Raw genomic sequence first — 22,749 nt, 5'->3', positions numbered from 1 at the left:
TTATTTTCTTCTTTTAGCAGTCCCTTTTACTGTTTAATTAACCAATTTTTAATTAGATTTATGTCCTTTTCATCAACATAACGCTGATTTTTGGTTCTCTGTCTTTTTTTTTTTTTACTTTTTTTTCAACTCTATAAATTATAATGTAATCGGTGCACTGATTAACTAACACATTGGTTGTTTATTAAATGCATTTTCTTGGTTTTGGTCATAATAAATCTTGGTAAAATTATTATTATTTAAGATTGTGTGACAAGTGTACTTCTTCACTGATAACGTTGTAGTGTAAATAAGTATTATATTTGCATTTTTTTAATTTACTTTCTTATTATCTCATAAATTAATTAGTCACTTACGTGATCTCATTAATAAAAAAAATTATATTTTTGTCAATTTTGTTTCGAATTTTTTTTAGAAAATACTTATAAATTTGGTATGAAAAAAATTGTTGCTAATTTTGTTGTAAAATATTTTGTATAAAACACTTTTCACAATAAATTTTGTAGAAAATACTTACGGATTTTATAATTTTGTAGGAAATAATTACCCACAAAATAATTATCTGCCAATTCAGATCCTTAGAAAAAATAACAGGAAAAATTTTTTGCTTGTAAATTATTTTAATAAATTTACAAAATTTTTTTTATGTAATATGAGAATTTTTAGTAATGTCTTAAGTGTCAGTATAAAATTAAAAGATAATGTAATTCTACACCCTTGATAAACTAAGTCACGGGAGTTATATTGTAGTATAATTAATAGTTTGAATCTCAATTACTAATTATATATTATGTTAATTAAATAAATAATTTAAAGGATGAGAGCTTTCTATATCTACATAAATTATATTCAATTTATTAAGAGTCATTTTTTTAGTAAAAAGTACCTGTTCTCTGAGAAAATAATGTAAAGTAATTTCACAACAGTCTAAGAAGTTAATTAAAGTCCGTAAGAAACATATAAATGAAATACACTTACCAAACTATTCTAAATTATATCAAAAAAACTTCGGGCAAATCTTTATATTTTGTGAGAAATACTATATTAATTAAGAAAACTATGTTGGTGTACCAATATTACAATAATGCATAAATGTATTTCTTAATGAAGTTTGAGGATTACTTATAAGTGATTTTTTTATAAGATTGATTTAGCGTAGATGTTGTATTTGTTGTCCCTTAGCATAATTAGTTTAGTTAAAGAAACAAATTGAAAATTTGTTATAGATAAAATTGATAATTTGATGAATCAATCGTAAATTGTGTTTTTTTATAGTAGATTTAATTTAAGGATATAATCAAATTCTCATGAAAGAAAATGAGGTATAAAAGACAACTTAAATATGAACATTATAAGTATGTTTCGTCACCTAGAGTGACTAAGGCTCTAGTTGTATTCATTAACTTCATGAATAAGATTTTAAAATAATATTTAGATAAGTTTATTGTCTTTATAAATGACATACTTGTCTATTATTATGAAAATCACAAATAACTTAAATCGCATGGAAATAATTTTGGGTGTTTTTGAAGTAGAAATAGTTACATGCTAAATTAAATTTTGGTTGTCAAAAGTAAAATTCTTTAGATATGTTGCATAAGTTCAAGGAATTTGTGTATATCATACTAAAGTGTAAGCAAAATTGCAATAAGAATATTTAAAGTTACGTTTGACTAGATATTACTTAAGATTCACAAATGAATTTTCAAAGATAATAGTCCTTTTGACTTAGTTAACTTGAAGTGATATCTTTTAAATGATCGAAAGGAGTGAACAAAGTTTTTTTGGAATTAAATAAATCCTAACTAGTTCTTCAAATCTAATCATCACGAAGTTAAGAACATTCTATAAAGTTTTTTGCAAACATCATATCAAGGTATGAGAAGTATGTTCGTGCAAGTAAAGAGAATTGTAATTTGTGACTAATGCTTACAAACAATTGAAGAGTCATGAAACAAATTGTTTATGATTTAAAACTTACTACTATGGTTTTGATTTTGAAAATGTGAAGACATTATCTTTATGGAGTTTATTTTTATATTTTTAGTGATCACATGAGACTAAAGTACCTCTTTGAAAAGAATAAATGAAATAAAGAAGACTGATGAAACTCATAAAAAATTACAATTTTTAAATTATGAGTAATCAAGAAAGGCTAATTTGGTAATTGGTGCTTTAAGCAACAAGACCATTAAAATATTTTCATTTATATTAAAATAGATAGAAGATTGATTGAGTAGTTCAAATATATGAATATGTGAATAAGATGATCTTATTAGTTATGGTATATTGTAATGATTTTCTTGACATAATTAAGGAAAACAATTAGTAGATTCAATTTTCATGCGCATTAAGAAATTTTTTGGTGTTGATCACGTGCATGATTTCTTTTTGGGTGCAGATGATATTTATACAAGATTGTAAATTAAAGATATTGAATTTGGAATAAAACAATATTACGATGTACGCTTGAACAAGACTAAAACGTATACAAATCTAAATAAATATTACGATATACAAATAAATGTGACTTAATTTGTAGCTTTTCACTCATTTTATCAGAAAATTAGGATTGAACATCAAAGACCGAGAAGAATTTCGCAAGAGATAGAAATTCTATAATAGAAATGCATTAACATATTTATGAAATTTGTTATATATTTACTTAAATTTTTTAGAAGTCTCATGAATTCAGAATTTATGTGAATTGATAATAGATTAATGTCATTCTTCATCGGTAAATTGAAAATATTTATGCAAAAATTGGCTCAATTATATATAAAGTTGATAAATTTTGTTTAAGTTTTAAGTTGAAAAATATATGAGATTTTAAATTCTAATAATATACCAAGTCAAATAGATAATAAGGATAAATAAAAGTTAACAAAAATAGCTGAATTTTCACTATTATCACATTTTAGTTATAGGTTACTTTAATTATTAAAGATCAACTTATAAATTAATGGAAAGATTAACACTCTAGAACATAAATTTATTGTATTTTGAATGCTGTAGTACGGAGAGACAACACCGAGTAGACAATAATATGGGTAGGAAGTGTGTTTTCAAGTCATTTATACACGACCTTATTGTCTTTTATTGTCTTTAATTTGTTATTTATTAATAGTAAATAATATTGTCGTTATACTCAATAATAAATAATATTAAAACTTACTTAATTTTGAATTTAATTCTTTGTTGCGTATAGTTATTTTTATACTGTAAATAAGATTATAAATTGTTTTATACTTGTTTTTTAAATTATTATTATTATACTGAAAAAAAATAACAGTTTGATTGAATTACCTTTTCTACAATATTTTGGTAAATAAAGGTAATGGTCCATTTGTTTTTCTCTATAATTTTATAAAAAAAAATGTAATAAAAGATTGTAAAACCTAAGATTATAAAATTGCGAATGAAGTCTACTTCAGTTGGTTAACATGTGCATTAATTATTGTAATTTTTTTTTTTGTTACATATATAACATTATGTTCAATATTTTTTGTTAGAATTAAAATTTTTATCATCATCTAAGGTATATGAATTTATTTAAAATTGAGTGTCATCCAATTATAGATTATTGTATACGGTAAATAATCACTTTAAAAGTTTAATATATATATATATATATATATATATATATATATATATATATATATATAAATTAAATTTGTTTCCATTTATTTTTGTACAAAATGTATTTTGATAAAATAACCAGACTTATGTTTTTTAAATGTTCATTTTAGTAACAGATTAAAGAGAAATGTCTGTTTCTTAAATAAATGAGCTTTTAAATTTGTTAATTTTCGGAAGAACTTTTGGTTCATTAATATTGAAATTTAGTTTATTGGGAATATTAAAATAGATATGACGGCAAGAATAGGTAGAATCTCCGTCAATTGACGCAGTCATTTGTCCTATATTAGTCTGAGAATGCCAATAACGACGTTTGAAAGTTTTCATGTGTTTCTGTTTTTTCTCTTCAGTTTCCACACTCACACATCCACACTACCATTGCACACAATAACCTTCTTCTTTCTTTCTAATGCTTATTCATCACACAAAAACCCTCTTTCCATTTCCTTAACCTCCTCATTCACCAAACTTAACTTTCTTGTTCTCAATCTTTCACTTCCCCAGGTAATTTTACTCTTCTTTCTGCAATCTCGTGCTTTTCTTTTAAATTTATCGATAAGGAAAACCCATTCATAATATAGTTGAGCAATGTGTATGAAGCTACCCACAATCAGGTAAGAATTGGTTTGCATCCAGGTAAGAATTGATCAGATGAAAAGTTTAGTTCTTGCTATGTGTATGAAGCTACCCACAATCAGTTTATTGATTCTGATATTATCATACATAGGAATTGTGTTGTGTATGAAACTTTTTGTATGCATACAATGCTATTATCATCTAATACAGTTTTCTTGGTTGATTATCAGAGAGATTGAGATGCCACAAGAGAGTTGCCAAAACTCATTTTTCACATCTCCTTCAAAGAGAGGATTGAAGGGTTTGGTGGTCACCACCATGAACAAGGAGGCTTCATGCACTGTCACAGAGGAAGGTTTCAATGATAATGAATTGGCACAGAGGAAGGCAGAGGAAGCAGGTATGCTTCTTTAATGTCACACACCATGCATGCCATTAATATCTAGTTATAATATAAATACAGTTGTGTAATAATGCAGTTTAATACCAAATTTGTAAATATAATTTTAGTTTAATCTTCATATATTATTACTGGTATGAGTTTTTTTTTCAATATCTCTCAATGGAATAATTTTATGTTTGTATTTTACGATAGTTAATATTTTTCAAGGACATGGGAGATCAAGATTGATTGATACTATACAGAACTTGTACACTCATAATCTGTCAAAAATGTTAATATTTCAAGTTGATTTACACTTTAGTGTTTTTTGTTTTGATAAATGTTAAAAATTTATTCTATTTTATCCCTTCATACTATTATCTTAAAGTGGTTACTTTTTTTTTGTTACTGTATAAAAACTTTAACATGGATCAATTTGAAATGGAGGGAATAATTCACTTTGCTGAAAGAGTTCATACCCTGAATTGGGAATAAGATTTTCTTCTCTTGGAAAACCTTATTGGAAGCAGCAAAAGGGTGCATACAACCTGCCAATTTGTGAAAGTAGGCATAACTTGAACAAAAATTGTTGCAAATATATGTGGTGTGTAGTTCCTCTTCCAGAAAAGAAAGAAAAAAAGAAAGAAGACAATAGCTCTTTGTGAAAAAGTAGATAATTGACAAAAGATGCTTGAGTTGAGGCACGTTTCTAGGTGTGATGTTTGTTTCTTATGACCCAATGAAAAGAAAAGAAGCAACATATCATTTGGTTATTTTAACAATTTCATTTTTTTTTTTTCTTTTGTTTTTTGGTCAACCAAATTATTACTTGGACCCCTTTACTTAACAAAAGCAGAAAAAGCAATGTTAAAAAACAAAAAGCTAGGTTTATATGTTAAACAAAGTGTGGGTGGCTAGAAAAGAAAAAGAATGAGATGTAGCAAGAGATTGATGATGAAGAATAGTGTGTGGGGGTAAGTGTTTGTACTAAAATGGATCAGCACCCCACCACTCAATTAAGGTGTAGGACTGTGCCCTTGTCCCTAAGGGGTCGGGTCCAAAATTTGTGCCACCAAGTATCTTATAACCTAAAGGGTTGTATTAAGATATTATCATTATGATTTGTTATTTTATTATTGATTAGAAGATATATTTTTAATCTTTTTATGGACATAATTATGATCATAGTCCCTAACTATGATTTTAGAGCATAATGTTAAGCATTAACGATTATCAAGACCCTATATCTAAGCAAGGAGCACCATAAATTCGTAACATTTAAAATGCCACTTTGCTGTTACTAATCATTGTTAGTGTCTTTGTTTTTCTACCTAACTTCTAATAACAGTCCCTTAACTTTTTTGTTTGATGATTTTGACATAATACAACCATTCTCTATGTTTTTGGTGACTTCCTATTACACCTTTCACATAGTTCAATCTTTTTGGTGATCTTATTTTGTGATGAAAATGGTTTGGTTTTTGTTGAATGGTGGAAGCTCGGAGAAGATACAAAGCAACAGAATGGCTACGCCAAATGGACAATGTTGCATCATTGTCTCTCACTGCAACACCCTCTGAAGAAGACTTTTGCCTTGCCCTACGCAATGGTCTCATTCTCTGCAATGTCCTCAACAAAGTCAACCCTGGTGCTGTTCTCAAGGTCCACTTTTCCATTTTCCAAAACTTTATAATTTCCTGTTGTTTATAAATATAAGTTTAACTGAAAAAATACAATTTTTTAATATAAAAAATTATTAGTATCTATAAATTATGCGGGACAAACAAGACATTAATCATTTCGAGAAGCTATTTCTGGAACATATTTCATGTATTATGGAAAACTCTTTCCATAATACACTTCATGTAAGAGGAAGGCATTACATGCTTTCCAGAAAGTTTATTTTGGAAATTTCATTCCAGAAAACATATTCAAGAATAAATTTCATGAGTTTTGAAAATTTTGTTTCGAAAATCATATTTCAAAAATTTTATTTCGAAAATTTTGTTGTAAATATTTTATTCCTAAAAGTATGAAAAGCTTGTTTTGGAAAGCTCTTGGAATATGTACTTTTCTAGAAAAAAAATGGTCATTTTGAAAATTTGAAGGGGTGTACAAAGAAATTATGGGGGTGTAGGAAGTAAAAACCTAGTTTTCAAAGTCTTAATTTGGTGACAATTTCTTTATTTGGTTGTTTTGTGTATTGGGCTGGATAGGTGGTGGAGAATCCTGGGCTTGCTGTTCAATGTGCAGAGGGTGCGGCCCACTCAGCAATTCAGTATTTTGAGAACATGAGGAATTTCTTAGAGGCTGTTAAGGAGATGCAGCTTCTCACATTTGAAGCATCTGATTTGGAGAAGGTTTGGCCTTTGGATTTTCTATTTATTTTTGTTCCATTCTCTTTTTAATCATTCAAATATGGAATTATTTTTGTGATAAATAATTAAAAAAATAATTATAAATAAATTTGTTAATAATTAATAAAATATTTTTCTTTTTGTTCGTAGAAAAAATAATAAAATTGGAAGTACATGCGCACTGTATTGTTTAGACCTATTGTTGAATTCTTTTGCTAAATGAATTACTTTTTAGGGGAATTAGATTTTAAATTTTTACATTTGCAACTGATAAGAAACTATCTTGGACATAACTTCTATAATAGTTACTACTGGAAATGCATTTTTAATAACAATAAAAAATATAATAATAATAATTATTATTATTATTATAATAAAAATAAGCATCCAAATATAAAAATAAAATTATAATAAAATATATAGAAAATAGTTAAAAATAATTTGTTTTTTGTTAGGTGTTATAATTATACAATAATATTTTCAAACCTGATATAATTGGTTAACAAATTAGAAAAACTATACAAAAAATTAAAACATTGGTTAACAAATATTAGGATAAAAAAAGTAAAAATGGTAAAAAAAAATTGTGAAAAAATATGAAAATGATAAAATGGGCAATATTTTATAATATTATAATTATAAAGTATATGAGGAAAATTATTATTGATTTCAGTTTATTTTTATGTAAATAATTAAATCAATCAAATAAGTTATATCAATAATAATAAAATTGCTAGTAAAATATGTTAAAAAATAATATAAAAAAATAAAAAATACTTTTTATTAACAGATATATATTATATAAATTAATTAAAAAATTTATTTATAATATGTAGTTAGACGATAGAATAAAGAAGTATATATTGGCCGATAAATTTTAATTAAACTCTCAGATTGAATGAATTTGATCTGGTTTAACTAATATAGCCAATATTTTGGTATTATATAAAAATTATTTAATGAAAATAAAATATGTTTAATATTTTTTAAAATAAAAAGTATTCATAATTTTTTTGTACTGCATAAAACTAATTAAAAAAATTATAGGAGGACTAAAAATAATTTATATTCATTATTAAAATTCTTAGTGTAATCCATCTATATTTGAAAATGGTTTCTAAACTTTACACACTCATACATGTACATATACATATATATATATATATATATATATATATATATATTTTTTGAATTGATTATGTACATTTTTATGTATTTTTGAGTATTTTCATGCAAGATATTTACTTTTTTCATTTTTAATTTTAAAATATCCGGGAAATAGTAATCATATGCTTGTCACTCTTATTTTATGTATAATGCTAAATTAATTAAAACTTAAAAAGTAAGCACAATTCCATTCAAATTCAACCAAATTTGGGTTTTTTTCTTTACAAAATTTTTTAAATATCATAAAATCAATTTAAATTTTATATGTTTCTAAACAAAACAATTTTGGCAAATGAAACCAATGCTAGATAGATTGTTCAGAACACATCTTGCCATTTTTTTTTCTATTGAAGATGATACCATGTATCCCTCTTAGATTTGATCTGTTTGTTGATTTTGACACTACTTTTGAGTTTTCTGTTGAAAGAGGGTTTGTGTTTTAAAACTTGAAAATGTAGGGAGGTTCATCCAATAAAGTTGTGGACTGCATTCTATGTTTGAAGGGGTTTTATGAATGGAAGTTATCTGGTGGGGTTGGTGTGTGGAGGTATGGTGGAACTGTGAGGATCACTTCCTTTCCAAAGAAGTCTCCTTCCTCCATAGTTGGCAGTGAAAGTGCTGATGAATCATTAGATGAGTCAGAGTCATCACAGTATGAACAACTGCTAGAATTTCTTCAATTATCTGAAGAGTTCTTGATTGAGGAAAGCAGAACTGCCAATGCTTTGGCTTTCCTTTATGATCACTTTGGACTCAGACTTCTTCAGGCTTACCTTAGAGAGGCCAATGGGATTGAAGATCTTCCTCTGAATGCAATGGTCGGTAAGATCCTTTCCAGTTTGTTGTACTGCTGTAACTTCTTTTCTAATTTTTACAAAACGTGTTTCTGAGAAGATTAATATATGAATATTATAAAAAGAGTATGTTACTCACTAAGCTAAGCATGAGAATCTCTTAGATAATCTAGAATTAACATATATAAATGGAACAAATCTTAGATAATCTGCATAAAGATTTTCTTTTCTTTATGCAGTCTTATCTGTGATATGGATTATAATTTGTAGGTAATTGATACCTTACTCAGCAAGGTAGTCAAGGATTTCTCATCTTTGCTTGTTTCTCAAGGCACTCAGGTACTCCATAGTTTAATTTTTGTATGCAACTTATATTTGTTTCCAAACTTCACAATTGCCATTCATTTGACATTTTCCTTTTCGTTCTAATGGTTTACCAAAGTACACTTCTCAACAATTCTTTGCAGCTTGGACTTTTCTTGAAGAAAATATTGAAAGGTGACATGGGTTGTCTCTCAAAGAGAGAGTTCATAGAAACCATCTCACTATATCTTAACCAAAGAAGTAGCTTGGCATCAAATGACTTCTCCAAATTCTGCAATTGTGGTGGAAAACGTGATAGTATTCGACAAAATGGCAACTATTCTGCAAAATATGCTGAAGTAATCAACACTCAACAGAAACAACTTGAGGTATAAATTGGATCATAGGAGTTATTGCTATTGTTAGTTGTTTACTTTTACATATGAGTTTGGATTAGCTGTTCAGCACAGTGTGCTAAGGTTTTCATCCGGCTTCAGGGTATGAAGTACTTTTTTGAAGAAACAAAATTGGAGGTCAAACAAATTCAATCAGAGTGGGAAGAAGAACTGAGTAGGCTAGGTAACATCTAAGAGTTGGTTTTCATTGAATATCTTGTTTGTAGAAGTGTTTTAATAACATGATAATATTTGGACTGACTTGAGTTCTATTACTTAGAGGATCATATCAAAAGCCTTGAAGTGGCCTCCACTTCCTACCACAAAGTTTTGGAGGAGAACCGCCTTCTTTACAATGAAGTACAAGACCTTAAAGGTGCATAAGAATCCGGGTTCCTAACAATGAGTTTCATGGATCAACTTATTAAAATTTGATTAATAAATTTCTGTTTTGCAGGAGCCATTAGGGTTTATTGTAGAGTGAGGCCATTCTTACCAGGACAATCAAATGGGCAGTCTACGGTGGACTATATTGGAGAAAATGGAGATATGATGATCATAAATCCCCTTAAGCATGGAAAAGATGCTAGACGAGTATTTTCATTCGATAAGGTTTTTGGAACAACCGTAACACAAGGTAGTTTAAGGGTTTAGGCAATATAATACAATAAAATATCCAATTGAGGCATTGTGTTTATGTTTAATATTCCTACAGAGAGGGTTTAGGGTCAATTTAAACCTATGAAATGACTCTTAAGATGAGGATTTCCCTCACTTGTATATATTGTATTTTGACATTATCTTTACTAGATGTGGGACTTGATTCTCCTCTTGGTATGTGGATAACAGGGTGAGTGACCTTTTTAATGGATCGAGGACAGACTTCATATTATTTTTAATATTAGGGCAACTGACCAATTTGATCCTTAAATGAGAGACATTGTCAATTTAGTCCATAAAAGAAGGAAAAATCTGCTTTGATCCTTGAATGTGTTTAATTAAAAATTCAAATTGATCCCTAATACTATAGCCTAATGACAAAATAGTCTCTAATTTATTGTTAAATTGGTTTTTAAAATTATATTTTAATAACAAAATAGTCACACAAATCTTATCAATGTTCGATTCCTCAGACAGGTTCGGATTGAAGAGACTCATTATCTCTTTATTATTGTTTATAAATTGAGCACTGTCTCTTTGTGAAATTGAAATACTTGCAGGAAAGTTCTTTCTCCTGTTTAATGTTCAGTCAGTAAAATCTTTCCTTGATTCATCATAAACTTATGGTTTTCTTACTAATAAATTGCGTTTCTTACAGTTTTTGTCATGTACTTGTTTGATGCTTTTCATGATGTTTTTTATGTCATGTGCAGAACAAATTTATGCTGACACTCAGCCCTTGATCAGATCCGTTCTAGATGGTTATAATGTATGCATCTTTGCATACGGGCAGACTGGTTCAGGGAAAACATACACAATGGTATGAGACACTTATAGTAGTCCTAGTTATTTTACATAATGTTGATTCATTAAACTAAAGTAATGTATCTTGAATTAATTGGCTATTATTGACTGTTGTTTACACAAAAGGTAACACAATGTATGTGGTTCTAAACTTACTACCATTGGCTTTCTTTTCATGGGGTATCCATGTATTATTTACCAATCATATGCTTTTCCTTCTACTTCAGTGTTTTATGGTACATGTTTAGACACCATCACACGATTTGTTGAGTTTAAAGACTCTAGTAATACTAGTTCAAACCTTGGTTTGGAGCCATTTCTCTTGAAAACTTCCTTATTTGAAACTTTACTCAACCTCTAACTTAACAGCTTTCTTACAAATTTTAATTTCATATCTTGTTTTTTGTCAACATAAATTGATAAAATGTCCATTTTATAGACCTTGGAACTATAGCTACATCAGAAAACAACCAGGTCTATAATAAGTTCAATTACGAAACATTTTCGTGTTCCATCATTTTTTTTTATCATGCCTATTAATGTGATCAACTTGCTTGTGCAGAGTGGCCCTGATCTTACAACAGAAGAGACATGGGGTGTAAACTACAGGGCTTTGGGTGATTTATTTCATATATCAAAGGAAAGGTCTGATTCCATAAAGTATGAAGTTTTCGTTCAGATGATTGAAATATACAATGAACAAGTGAGAGATTTGCTAGTCAGTGATGGCTCTAACAGAAGATATCCTTTAAGCAGTGTCCTATCATAATTTTTTCTTTCAGCAAGGCAGTTCAAACTCTTAATTTTATACAGATATTACCAATGAAATTTATGTAGTTATTTCAGTTCCTTAACAAGATATACATTAGACATTCGAAACAATTCTCAAATGAATGGCATCAATGTGCCTGATGCATTTTTAGTTCCTGTTACCTGTACTCAAGATGTTCTAGACTTGATGAGAATTGGTCAGAAGAACCGTGCCGTGGGTGCTACAGCTCTAAATGAGAGAAGCAGTCGTTCCCATAGGTAAAGTGACATCTTCATGAACATAGATGAGTACCAACAACCACGAAATATATTTAACCATGTTCTTACTTTTTGCAGTGTTTTGACTGTTCATGTTAGAGGAAGGGAGTTAGTTTCCAACTCCATTCTAAGAGGTTGTCTCCATCTGGTTGATTTGGCTGGAAGTGAGAGGGTTGACAAATCTGAGGCAGTTGGTGAGAGACTAAAGGAAGCTCAACATATAAATAGATCACTTTCTGCACTTGGCGATGTCATCTCTGCCTTGGCACAGAAGAGTCCACATATCCCTTACAGAAATAGCAAGCTCACACAAGTGTTACAAGATTCTTTAGGTAACATTTTGCCATGTAATTTTTTCCCATTTGATGCAAGTTACCAATAATAATAGGTTATAGCAGCACTAAGATTTGGAATTTTTTCCATTTCTCTTATGACAACCATAATGTTATAATAGGTGTTACTACTATTTGACCACTATGTGTACAATCTTTCTTTAGGGACCAGGTTGTCAGATTAGGCTGATAAGTGAATAGAAATTTAAATGCTGGTATTACTTTGGTTATTGCCATTGTTGTTTGCTAGCTTTGAATTTCTGCAAAATTAACTTGAGATATGTGTTTCTTTTCTTTTACCAATAGGAGGGCATGCAAAAACATTGATGTTTGTTCATATAAATCCTGAACTTAATGCTTTTGGAGAGACAATTAGCACACTAAAGTTTGCTGAGAGGGTTTCATCCATTGAACTTGGGGCTGCTCAATCTAACAAAGAAACTGGTGAAATCCGAGAACTAAAGGAAGAGGTTTGCGTTTTAGTCACAAGTAGTGCAATTTTGAATGTAACATGCACAACATATGTAAACGGTTCTTTATTTTTTTAGATATCAAATCTCAAATTGGCATTGGAGAGGAAGGAAGCAGAACTTGAGCAGTGGAAGGCTGGGAATGCTAGAAACGCCATTGATTCTCAAAAACCAAGAGCTGTTTCACCTTTTCAATTACCAAAATATGGTGCCAGTGGCAACACCAAGCATGAAACTGGTCAAAGACTTATGGATGATAGAAGCTTGGAGGTAGTTAAATAAAATATGTAAATATGCATTTGGACATTGTGCCATGTTGATGCAGATTCATATATGCTCTTACTTAATTTGAACTTCTTTTTTCAGTCTAGAAGTTGCTCTTCAGGTAAGCAAAGAAGGTCAAGGTTTCCCTCAACATTAATGGAGAAGGACTCTATGCCAAAAATGTCTTTTCTGACTGAAGAAAAGTTAGTGAGCTCAGTGAAGGGAAGATCACCATCTCCTCCAGTGAGAAGATCACAATCCAATGATAGAGGGACAGTCATTAAAAGCAAAGTAAAAACTGAAACAATGGACAACCAACCAATATTAAAGCATCCATTTCCAGCTGCTAACAAATCCCTTGTCACAATGCCAGTGGTTGCATCCACTGACAATAACACAAGAATGTATGTGAGTTCACAAGAGACAGTAAAGCATGAAAACATTTCGGAAACTATCTTCAACCTCCAGAAGTTCAACTATAAGAAAGTTCATCAAGAACATGAAGAGGAACAATTCAAGCAAGCACTTAGTGCAGTAAGACAAGGTGGTATCAGAAAAAGCAAGGTTGAGAGTAAGGCTAAGGCCAAGCCTAATCAACTATCACCCTTCAAGATTCAAAAGCCTGATTTGACCTCACCATTCATTCCTGACATGGAATTTGCTAGTGAAAGTAATGTTGAGACACCTCCAAAGAATGATTACTCTGAGGCTGAAAATGATCTTAGATTTATGGAGTCTGCTGTCCACGGTGCTTTAAATCTCAAAAAGATACGTCAGAACTTTGCAAGGAATTTTCAGAACCTTGAATCAAGGTATGGCTAACAGTAGGGTGTGTTTGGATCAACTTAAGACATACTTCATCTTGAGTTTACATGATGTTTGCAAATGTTGAAACATGATTCCAAACTTTTTAAAAAACGCTTAGAAAAAATAATGCAAAAGAAAATTTGTGTTAGGCTTTTCTAAAAAATAACTTCTAACTTGCTTAGTTAATTCTAACTTATTAAAGAACAGTTTTTACTTTTTCTTATTTTTATTTATTATAACTATCAGAAGTAGCTTTTTGCATCAACACTGCTTTGATGACTAAAGCTATTTTGGTAATTTCACACTCAAAATCAATTTGACTACAGTATCCAAACAATATTTTGTGTCAAAATCAATTTTCTGCTCTTTTTTACCACAGAACAAGCATGTTACTACAAACTCATGTTGATTCAAGATTAGTTTTACAAATGCATATGCAAAAATATTAGCATTACTGGTATTGATAATAGAACCTTTTTGTCCACATGCAGAGGAATTGTTCAAGCAGGAGAACATTTATTGGCTAGCAAAGTTGAAAACAAAGTTTTGAATGGTTCAGCCAGCAATCTTAAAGAAGGAAGCAATACATCCACGCCTGAATTTAGAAGAAGCAGATCTACCCCACGTGGAAAGTTTTTTGGTTTATCTTGAGGTTTTCATGTTACACAGTGAGCATTTTTTTTATAGTATTTTTTTTTTGTACAGGAACTACAATCAATGTTTGAGTTCCTCACACACACAATTCTATACAAACTGAGGTTTTGAGGTTAATATGTATGTGCCACTCATCCCTTGTATTTGAGCATGTTTTTGTAATTTGAAGCTTGGTATATCAATACATATTTCTGAGTCACTGAGTTTTCTTGTGTACATGTTTTTGTTGAATATTCTTTTTAATTAAGGTATTTACAAAATTCTCTAAAGACCTTTTCAGTTGATGTGTTTAGTGCTATTTCACTTTATTTTTATTCTTTTTTTTTTTGTAGAAGTATGTAATATTTTATTTGGGTCCAATAAAATTCTTATTATTAGGGAGAGATGTTATACAATTTTTGGAGGATGAAATAAATTTAAAATTCTTAGAGTGATAATCCAAAATTCTCTTTCTAGTGAAAAAATGAGTGTCTAATGTATTTCTTTAAGATTAATGTATAAGACTTAAATTCATGTAAACACTATATTTTAATTGATTAAAGATTCATTTAATTTAATTACTTTTTTAATATGCTTAATGATTTTATGAGTTTGACGGCCTTTAACTTGTTTAATATGAGTTTGTCTAATTTGAATTAATACTTGGAATAAGTTAATTCTAACTAGAGAATTTTCAAACTCTTAATCTCTGATGATAATTGATTGTTATAATTGTCATAAAAGACTAAGATTATAATAAATTAATTTAATTTCAGTTTCTTAAAGAATTAAGATTTGAATATACGAAGTATTGGTGATTTTATTTTATTTATTTATTTATTTTTATCTATTTAAGAGTATAGGAAACAGATATGAAATAATTATTCTAAAATGTAATTATTATTATTATTATTATTATTATAATATGTGATAAAATATGACACGTTCACAAATTTTGTTCAAGATTCTTAAATTAAATTATATTTTACTATCTTAAAATAAATATTAAGATAAAAATATTTATTTTGAATTTCAGAAAATTAAAGGATTAAATACAACTTTTTCATGGATTTCAAATTTATCAATTTTATATAATTTAAAATTACTTTTATAATTTTTGAAAGATAAAATAAAAATAAAAAATCGTTATTTTTACAAAACATGTTTATATTTTTTCTTTAGTAAATAACACTCAAAGTCGTACTCTAATTTTGCTTTAACATATCTTAAATCTCTTATTCTATCACATTTCTTGATTTTTTCTTTTTCTGACATTATCCCACCATAATATTTCTTTTTGTCCTTCTCTTACTCTTTGCATGGTAAAGCCAAAGATGGCTTTTTCAAAGATACTATGAAATAGTTTGGTTTAAGAATTTCAATAACTACAAAAAGCTTCGTCAAACCTTGCAAATGATGGGAAAAAAAATCTCTTGATTTGAAATATGTGCACCTGCAAGAATTTTTGGATTAATCAAAATGAATTCATATACTTATTAACAAATTAATCATCTAAATTAAATCTTACTAATGTCCTAGTATTTTTCTAATTAAAATGTTCTTATCTTAAAACCAAAAAAAATGCCAGAAATTAATTAAAGTTAAAATATTCTAAAAAATATCATTAAACGATGTAAAAGTACTTAAATTCAAAATAGTATTGCAAAAGTGTATTTTTTTTTTTTTGCGTATAAATAAAATAAGAACGGAGTATAACCATTGAATTTACAATAATTATAGTTTTATTTCGTGCTCTTATAGTTTTTTCATTATTTTTTAGATAATAATTTATTATATTTTTTATAATTGGCAGAATTTTTATAATTTAATAGTAAAACAAAGAAGGACTCAAAGATGGGCTGAATTAGTTTAAAAATGAGTTTTAAAATAATAAAAAATATTAAATTCATGATGTTGTAAGAGAAATTAAGTGTAAATGTTAGTGAATGCCAACAATAACAAAGAATCCAAAATTAGGGAAGAAAGATGAAATACATCAGTCACAAAATTTTTATATATTACTTACATTCTTCTCTAATTAATCTAGACAATTTACATTGATTTTCTTTTCCCGAAATATTGAATTATCTAATTGTAAGAATTTCTATGTAAACAAGAAATACAGAATCATAAAACACGTTTCAAAAATATTTACAAAAAACACTCAATTTTACAACACACTAAACACTAATGCAAAGTTATCAATACAAATTAAAAAAAATATTCATTAGCCTTTTTAATGAATCTTCAACACTTCTTTTTCAATCAAGAAGTAAATATATAACACTCAGATAACATCTCTTTTCAGAAATAACAAAATTCTCTTGAATGAAATGATATTAATAAATGATAAAAAAAACTTCTTTTTAGAATAGTTTTATGATTAGTGACTAATATAATTGACTTTTATTAAACTATCTAATCCTTTACCATTAGATGTTCCCTAATCGATTGAAGATTTGTGGTCAACATCCATCATTCAAGGTCACAACAACCAATTTATTACATATTTATAGAAAATTGATAAAGAAACAAAATTGTACTACAGTATATAATTGGAATATGAAAAACTAAAAATTAAATTATAATAATTATCTTATAGTTATAATATATGATTACTATCTAAAAGAATTTATTGTTTTTCTTTTAAATAACATAGTTTACAACAGAAAAATATTGATATATATTGATAGAAATTCAAATATGAATACGAGATTTACATTACTTAAAAGTAATAAAATTACTATTATAAAGAAAAATCCTACAAACTTATTATCTTATTTTTTTTTTAAATATAATGATATCAGAAACAAAGTTTGACTTACTAATACCGAAGTTGGTTTGGGAGCAGGTAAGTATCATAGTTATGCAATGTCATCTTTCACTGTTCCATTTATAATGCTCCTGCACATATGCATGTGCATTTCATTACGATGCATGCAACCTTTCACTGTCAGAAACCTCACATATTTTATCCTGTTTTTTAAATGGTGAAAATGAAACATATATGTTCAATTATGTTTGAAGTGAATTTTAAGCTTAATTAATTTTACAAAATTGATGTGTAAAGTGAAGTTTGCATTTATTTATGTATTATAAAATTATTTTATCTTTGATTAACGTAGAATTTCCGACGAACTATAATAACGTAAACATCAATGTAAAAAAAATGAAGAAGTTAGTGTTAGTTTCAGTGATTTTTTCACTAATGGTTGGAAAGTGAGTCTCTCTCAGACAGCACATGGACATGTGGTGTTGAACATGGGACCATGTGAGTACTGTTATGAAAGGCTGGCTTGGATCTATGACAGAGAGAGAAAGAGAATGAGTCATGGAATATTGTTCTCCATCAATAAATTCTAAACACATATATCCAAAACAACCAATCATTGTTTCAACTTTCCACAAGATTTGAACCCTTTCTCTTAATATACAGTTAAATTATCAGCATTCACTCAGGAAGATTAATTTCTACAAGCTAAGAAAATTCTTTGATGATAAAATGTTAACAAGAACTAGAACATATTTTAGTGATCATATAACAATGAAACAAGAATGTAATAAACGGTGTAAACAACTCAAATGTTATTATCAAAGTTTTAGGTAAAGACAAATTTTAATTTGAGATCACTAAAATCATATTTAATCCTTATTTGTATATCCAACATACATATGAATACTTGAAATCTGCATCCTCTGTGTGAGATAACATTAAAAGGGGGAAAATCACCACACTATATTACTATAATATCATTTAATTAATAATTCAGACACCTCTAATTGGCACTGCATTAGGCTATGTACAAATTGGAATGAAGTATAGCTTCTCCATGAGATGCATTTTTCATATACATGCTCAACTGATGGAGTTATCTGAGAAATTATAAGAGCAAGTAGAAGATCCATGAGAAACCACATTCTTAGGAGGTGGGGGAGAAGTGTGTGAGGTTAAACCTCCCTTCAATGCATCAGAGTCTGTTCTTGAGGTCTCAAGGGGTCTAATTTCCTTCAGCATTGCAACAACATCCTTCATTGTTGGACGTTCTTCAGATCTAGTGCTTACACATAGAAACGACACTGCTAGGGTTTGTAGCATTTCATGCATGGTTGGATCAGCCCTCCCTCTCAACTTTGTGTCAAGAATGTCAGAAGGGTCTCCTTTGCTAGCCAAGTGGTTTCTAACCCACTGAACCAAGTGTGCACCCCCTGGCAGAGTTGGGTCTAATGGGTGCCTTCCACTCAGAACCTCAAGTAGAACCATACCAAAACTGTACACATCACTCTTCTCAGTTATAGGCTGAAGAGATGCATGCTCTGTTAATAAACCAAAGACAACACAAATTAGTATAGTGTTCAAAAGTTCACTTCTTAACATGGTATCAGAACTATGAATCAAAACCTTCTTAATAATATTTGTTCATATGTGGTTGGTTTGATCCACCATAGGTTAAAAAGTATAGATAAAGTCATGAACCAAGTCCACCTCATTTAAATTCTAAAACTACTTTTTTTCATTAATCACTCAACAATTAATTCAATTTTAGTAAAAAAGGTAAGATAAATACCAGGAGCCATGTATCCATATGAACCAGCAAGGTAATGTCTTTGAACTGGCTTGGAGTTAGAACTGTCACCAATTTCAGTTGCAGTTCTTGCTAGGCCAAAGTCAGCAAGGTAAGGTTGATATCCAGGACCTAATAACACATTCATGGCTTTGACATCTCCATGGATAATGGCAGGCAAACAATCATGGTGCAAATATGCTAGTGCATGTGCCACACCTAATATAACATCATATCTTGTCTCCCATTCAGCACTTCCCTTTCCTGAACCATGAAGCAATGAACTCAGGCTTCCATTAGGGAGATAGTCATAAAACAGAAGCTTCAGGTTCTTGTTTGATCCCCAACCCAGAAGCCTGATGATGTTCTTGTGCCTAATTGACCCCAGTGTTTGAATTTCAGAATTGAATGCTCCTGATTCTTCTGATGACCACATCTTTTTAACTGCCAGTGTTTCACCATTTGGAGTTGTCACCTTGTACACAACTCCAGAGCTTCCAGTGCCAATCACATTGGCTGATGTCAAATTCAAGACAATGTCATCAATGGAGAAATCAAGCTTCTGATACAAAGTCATCTCCCAAGTTTCATTTTCCATGAGAACATTGCCGGCCATGTGAGTACGGACCAAGACATATACTGTGAGCAGTACTAGCACTGCACTGGTGCTTAAGAGAATGGACATGATGAACTTCATGGTTGATGAAGCATGGACTTTGTCAGCAGGAGTCACAGCACCTCCGGCAATGTAGAGACCATGATTTTCAGCAAGATCACTGAGAGGGAGTTTGTGGAAGAATGGAGTGTTAGGCAACTCCCCAGAGAAGCCATTGAAGGAAACATTCAAGGAGACAAGATTCTCAAGGTCAGAGAGGGCATCTAAATTCCCTGAGAGCTTGTTGTGAGACAGATCAAGCACTCCTAGTTTGGTAAGGCCAGAGAACTGGGATGGAATTTTACCAGAAAACTGGTTGAAGCTAAGATTGAGAGAGATTTCCAATGAAGGAATTAAACCAACTTCATTGGGAATTTCTCCATCTAAGCTATTGCTTCCCAGGTCCAGAAGTTGTAGCTTAGTACAAGACAAGATCTCTGCTGGGATTCTTCCACTTATCTGATTCTTTCCAAGGTTGAGTTTGGTTAATTCAACCAATGAACCAATGGTGTGACTCAATGCACCAGTTAGCCTGTTGTCTGACAAGTCAATCAACTGAAGGCTTTTGGGAAGAGAATCTGGAACAGAACCAGTGAGACTGTTGGAGTGAAGGTCTAGAAACTCAAGATTCTGGCATCCAGATAGTGTTGGAGGAATCTGTCCAGTGAGATGATTGTTGCTCATGTCCATAAAATTCAAACTCTTCAAGTTACCAATTTCTGGTGGAATATTACCTGCTATTCTGTTGTGATTCAACCTCAGCCTGTAGAGGCTTGTGCAGTTTCCTATATCAGGTGGTATAAAGCCTGATAACTCATTGGAAAGAAGCAGAAGTTTGGTGAGGTTCCTCAAACCAAATAGTTGTCTTGGTACAGGACCAATCAAGTTGTTGTAAGATAGATCAAGTGCCTCAAGTTCATGGCACTCAGAAAGACTATCTGGAATGTTTCCTGTTAGCTTGTTCTTCCATGCAAAGAAAAGAGTTAAGCCTTTCAAGTTGCCAATAAGATCAGGAACCTCACCAGAGAGAGCATTGTTGTCAAGTTCCAGTTGATTCAGAGAAGTACAATTTGAAATCTCTGGGGGGATTATACCAGAGAGCTGATTGACACTTAGCTGAAGCTCTTGGAGATTTAAAAGGTTGCCAAAACTTCTTGGAATGCTACCTGTGAGAAGGTTTTCAGATAAGTCTATGACTTTGATCTCTGTGCAGCTTCCAAGCTCTTCTGGGATAGTACCAACTATATTGTTTTGCCACAAAAGTAGACTCTTAAGCTTGTTGAGTTCTCCAATTTGGCTTGGTATTGAGCCAGAGATAGAGTTCTGATGCAAGTACAGGTTCTGCAACTCACTGCAATTTCCAATCTCTTCTGGAATAGAACCTGACAACAGAGTTGTGTATATGGCTATGGTTTTGACCTTTTTCAGCATTTTGATAGAAGAAGGAAAACTTCCTGAAATGCTGGTTTCTGCAAGGCCTAGAACAACCAAGTTGGTGCAGTTTCCAATCTCCCATGGGATCTCACCCTTGAGGTTCTTATTGCCACCAGCTCTGAAAACTTGGAGCTTGCTTAAGGAGCCAATGCTCTTTGGAATTTCACCACTGAGATGATTATCATAGATTGTCAAGTTCACAAGGCTTGATAAATTGCCAATGTTGGATGGAATGCTGCCTTCAAGGAAATTTGTATGGAGAGACAAACTCAAAAGTTTTCTGATGCTGCAAATTTCTTCTGGAATTTCACCAAAGAGAGAATTGCCACTGAGATCAAGAAAGGTGAGCTCTAGATATTCTCCAATCTCTTTTGGAATCCTTCCAGTGAGGTTGTTTGATGAGAGCACCAGAATCTTCAAGGACCTTAGAGGCTGAAAATTTGAAGGCAATGAGCCTTGCAAGTTCACTGACTTGAGGTTTATCTCTACCACTTCTCCATGTGAGTTGCAATACACCCCAAACCAGTTGCATGGGCTTGAGGCTGAAGGGTTCCATGATGGTAACACATCTGAAGTGATGTTTAAACTGTTTTTCCATGCTATAAGAGTCTCACCTTGCTCATCAAGGGAGTAACAACATGGAAAAAAGAGAAGGGAGTTTAATGAAAGAAGCAAGGTGAAGGAGAAGATTTTGGGAGAAAGTGACAGATTCCTTAAGCTTCCAGGCATTGCTGAGAGAAGAGAACGGTTGATCTGTTTTGGGATTGTAGAGGGGGAAACCCCATGTTTTGTTTATAGAGGAAGAAGAGTAGAAGATCTGGGTCCAAGACCTTGATTCTTTATGCTTTTATTATTGTAATGGAAGTTGTTGTTTAATAATGAAAACATGGTCACACTCATACTTCTTCCCATGTTGCTTAGTCTTTCATTATGCTAAATTTCTCATTTAACCTCTCATGTAAGAGGCCGAAAGGAATATACGTCTCATGTGTAGTAGGACCAGACATTAGACATTAGTAGGTGATCCGATAATAAGTGAAAGTATATGTCCAATCAACACAAATCTCACTAGGATAGACTTTAAACAATGGTTCTGATACCATGTTAAAAAAAGTAAACTTGCACACACTTATGTACTATAAAATTGTCTATCTTTAATCGACGTGGAAGTTTCAACATTCTACGGTTTGAATGATTCCGAGTTGACACTCTTTGTTAGCTAGAACTGTGTTTCAAAAATACTAATATGTCAGAGTGGTGAAAATGGTGGAACTGAAAATCATGTAAAAAGATTTCCTAAGTTTTTGCTCCCCACGTGGACTCTAACATTATTATCCTGCTTTGTTTTCTGCATTATTTGGTCATTATTGTTTCATCCTCTTATAATCTTTTAGTAGCCACGGTTGGGAGGAAACAAAGTAAATGTGGTTATCACTAGACTAGGAAAATATGTAGATAGGAAAATGGCTTTTGAACTAATGGAAAA

At 30.5% G+C, this 22,749-nt stretch overlaps 2 protein-coding genes across 2 annotated transcripts; one reads left to right on the top strand and one right to left on the bottom strand.

Annotated features, from left to right (window-relative positions):
* The first annotated feature begins 3,947 nt into the window (after positions 1 to 3,947).
* Positions 3,948 to 14,832, top strand: LOC114186560 (kinesin-like protein KIN-14F). The gene is made up of 18 exons (XM_085674891.1): positions 3,948 to 4,143; positions 4,446 to 4,615; positions 6,096 to 6,259; positions 6,814 to 6,957; positions 8,580 to 8,939; positions 9,186 to 9,254; positions 9,383 to 9,607; positions 9,716 to 9,797; positions 9,894 to 9,989; positions 10,071 to 10,250; positions 10,987 to 11,093; positions 11,640 to 11,820; positions 11,944 to 12,106; positions 12,185 to 12,438; positions 12,745 to 12,908; positions 12,987 to 13,178; positions 13,275 to 13,984; positions 14,471 to 14,832. The coding sequence occupies exons 2-18, from the start codon at positions 4,456 to 4,458 to the stop codon at positions 14,628 to 14,630; spliced, it is 3,411 nt and encodes a 1,136-aa protein (XP_085531017.1). The 5' UTR covers positions 3,948 to 4,143; positions 4,446 to 4,455; the 3' UTR covers positions 14,631 to 14,832.
* A 3,491-nt stretch (positions 14,833 to 18,323) lies between these two features.
* On the bottom strand, positions 18,324 to 22,127 carry LOC114188024 (LRR receptor-like serine/threonine-protein kinase RGI3). The gene is made up of 2 exons (XM_028076507.2): positions 19,178 to 22,127; positions 18,324 to 18,926 (listed from the first exon to the last, which is right to left on the bottom strand). Exons 1-2 carry the CDS (start codon positions 21,990 to 21,992, stop codon positions 18,469 to 18,471), a joined length of 3,273 nt encoding a protein of 1,090 aa, XP_027932308.1. The 5' UTR covers positions 21,993 to 22,127; the 3' UTR covers positions 18,324 to 18,468.
* Between the last annotated feature and the right edge of the window lie 622 nt (positions 22,128 to 22,749).

This window comes from Vigna unguiculata, chromosome 6 (assembly GCF_037176805.1).
Source record: "Vigna unguiculata cultivar grain cowpea cultivar isolate G323 ecotype 2 chromosome 6, ASM3717680v1, whole genome shotgun sequence".
Taxonomy (NCBI): Eukaryota; Viridiplantae; Streptophyta; class Magnoliopsida; order Fabales; family Fabaceae; genus Vigna; species Vigna unguiculata.
Note: the sequence above shows the minus strand (reverse complement) of the source record. Positions and strands in the feature narration are given on the sequence as shown.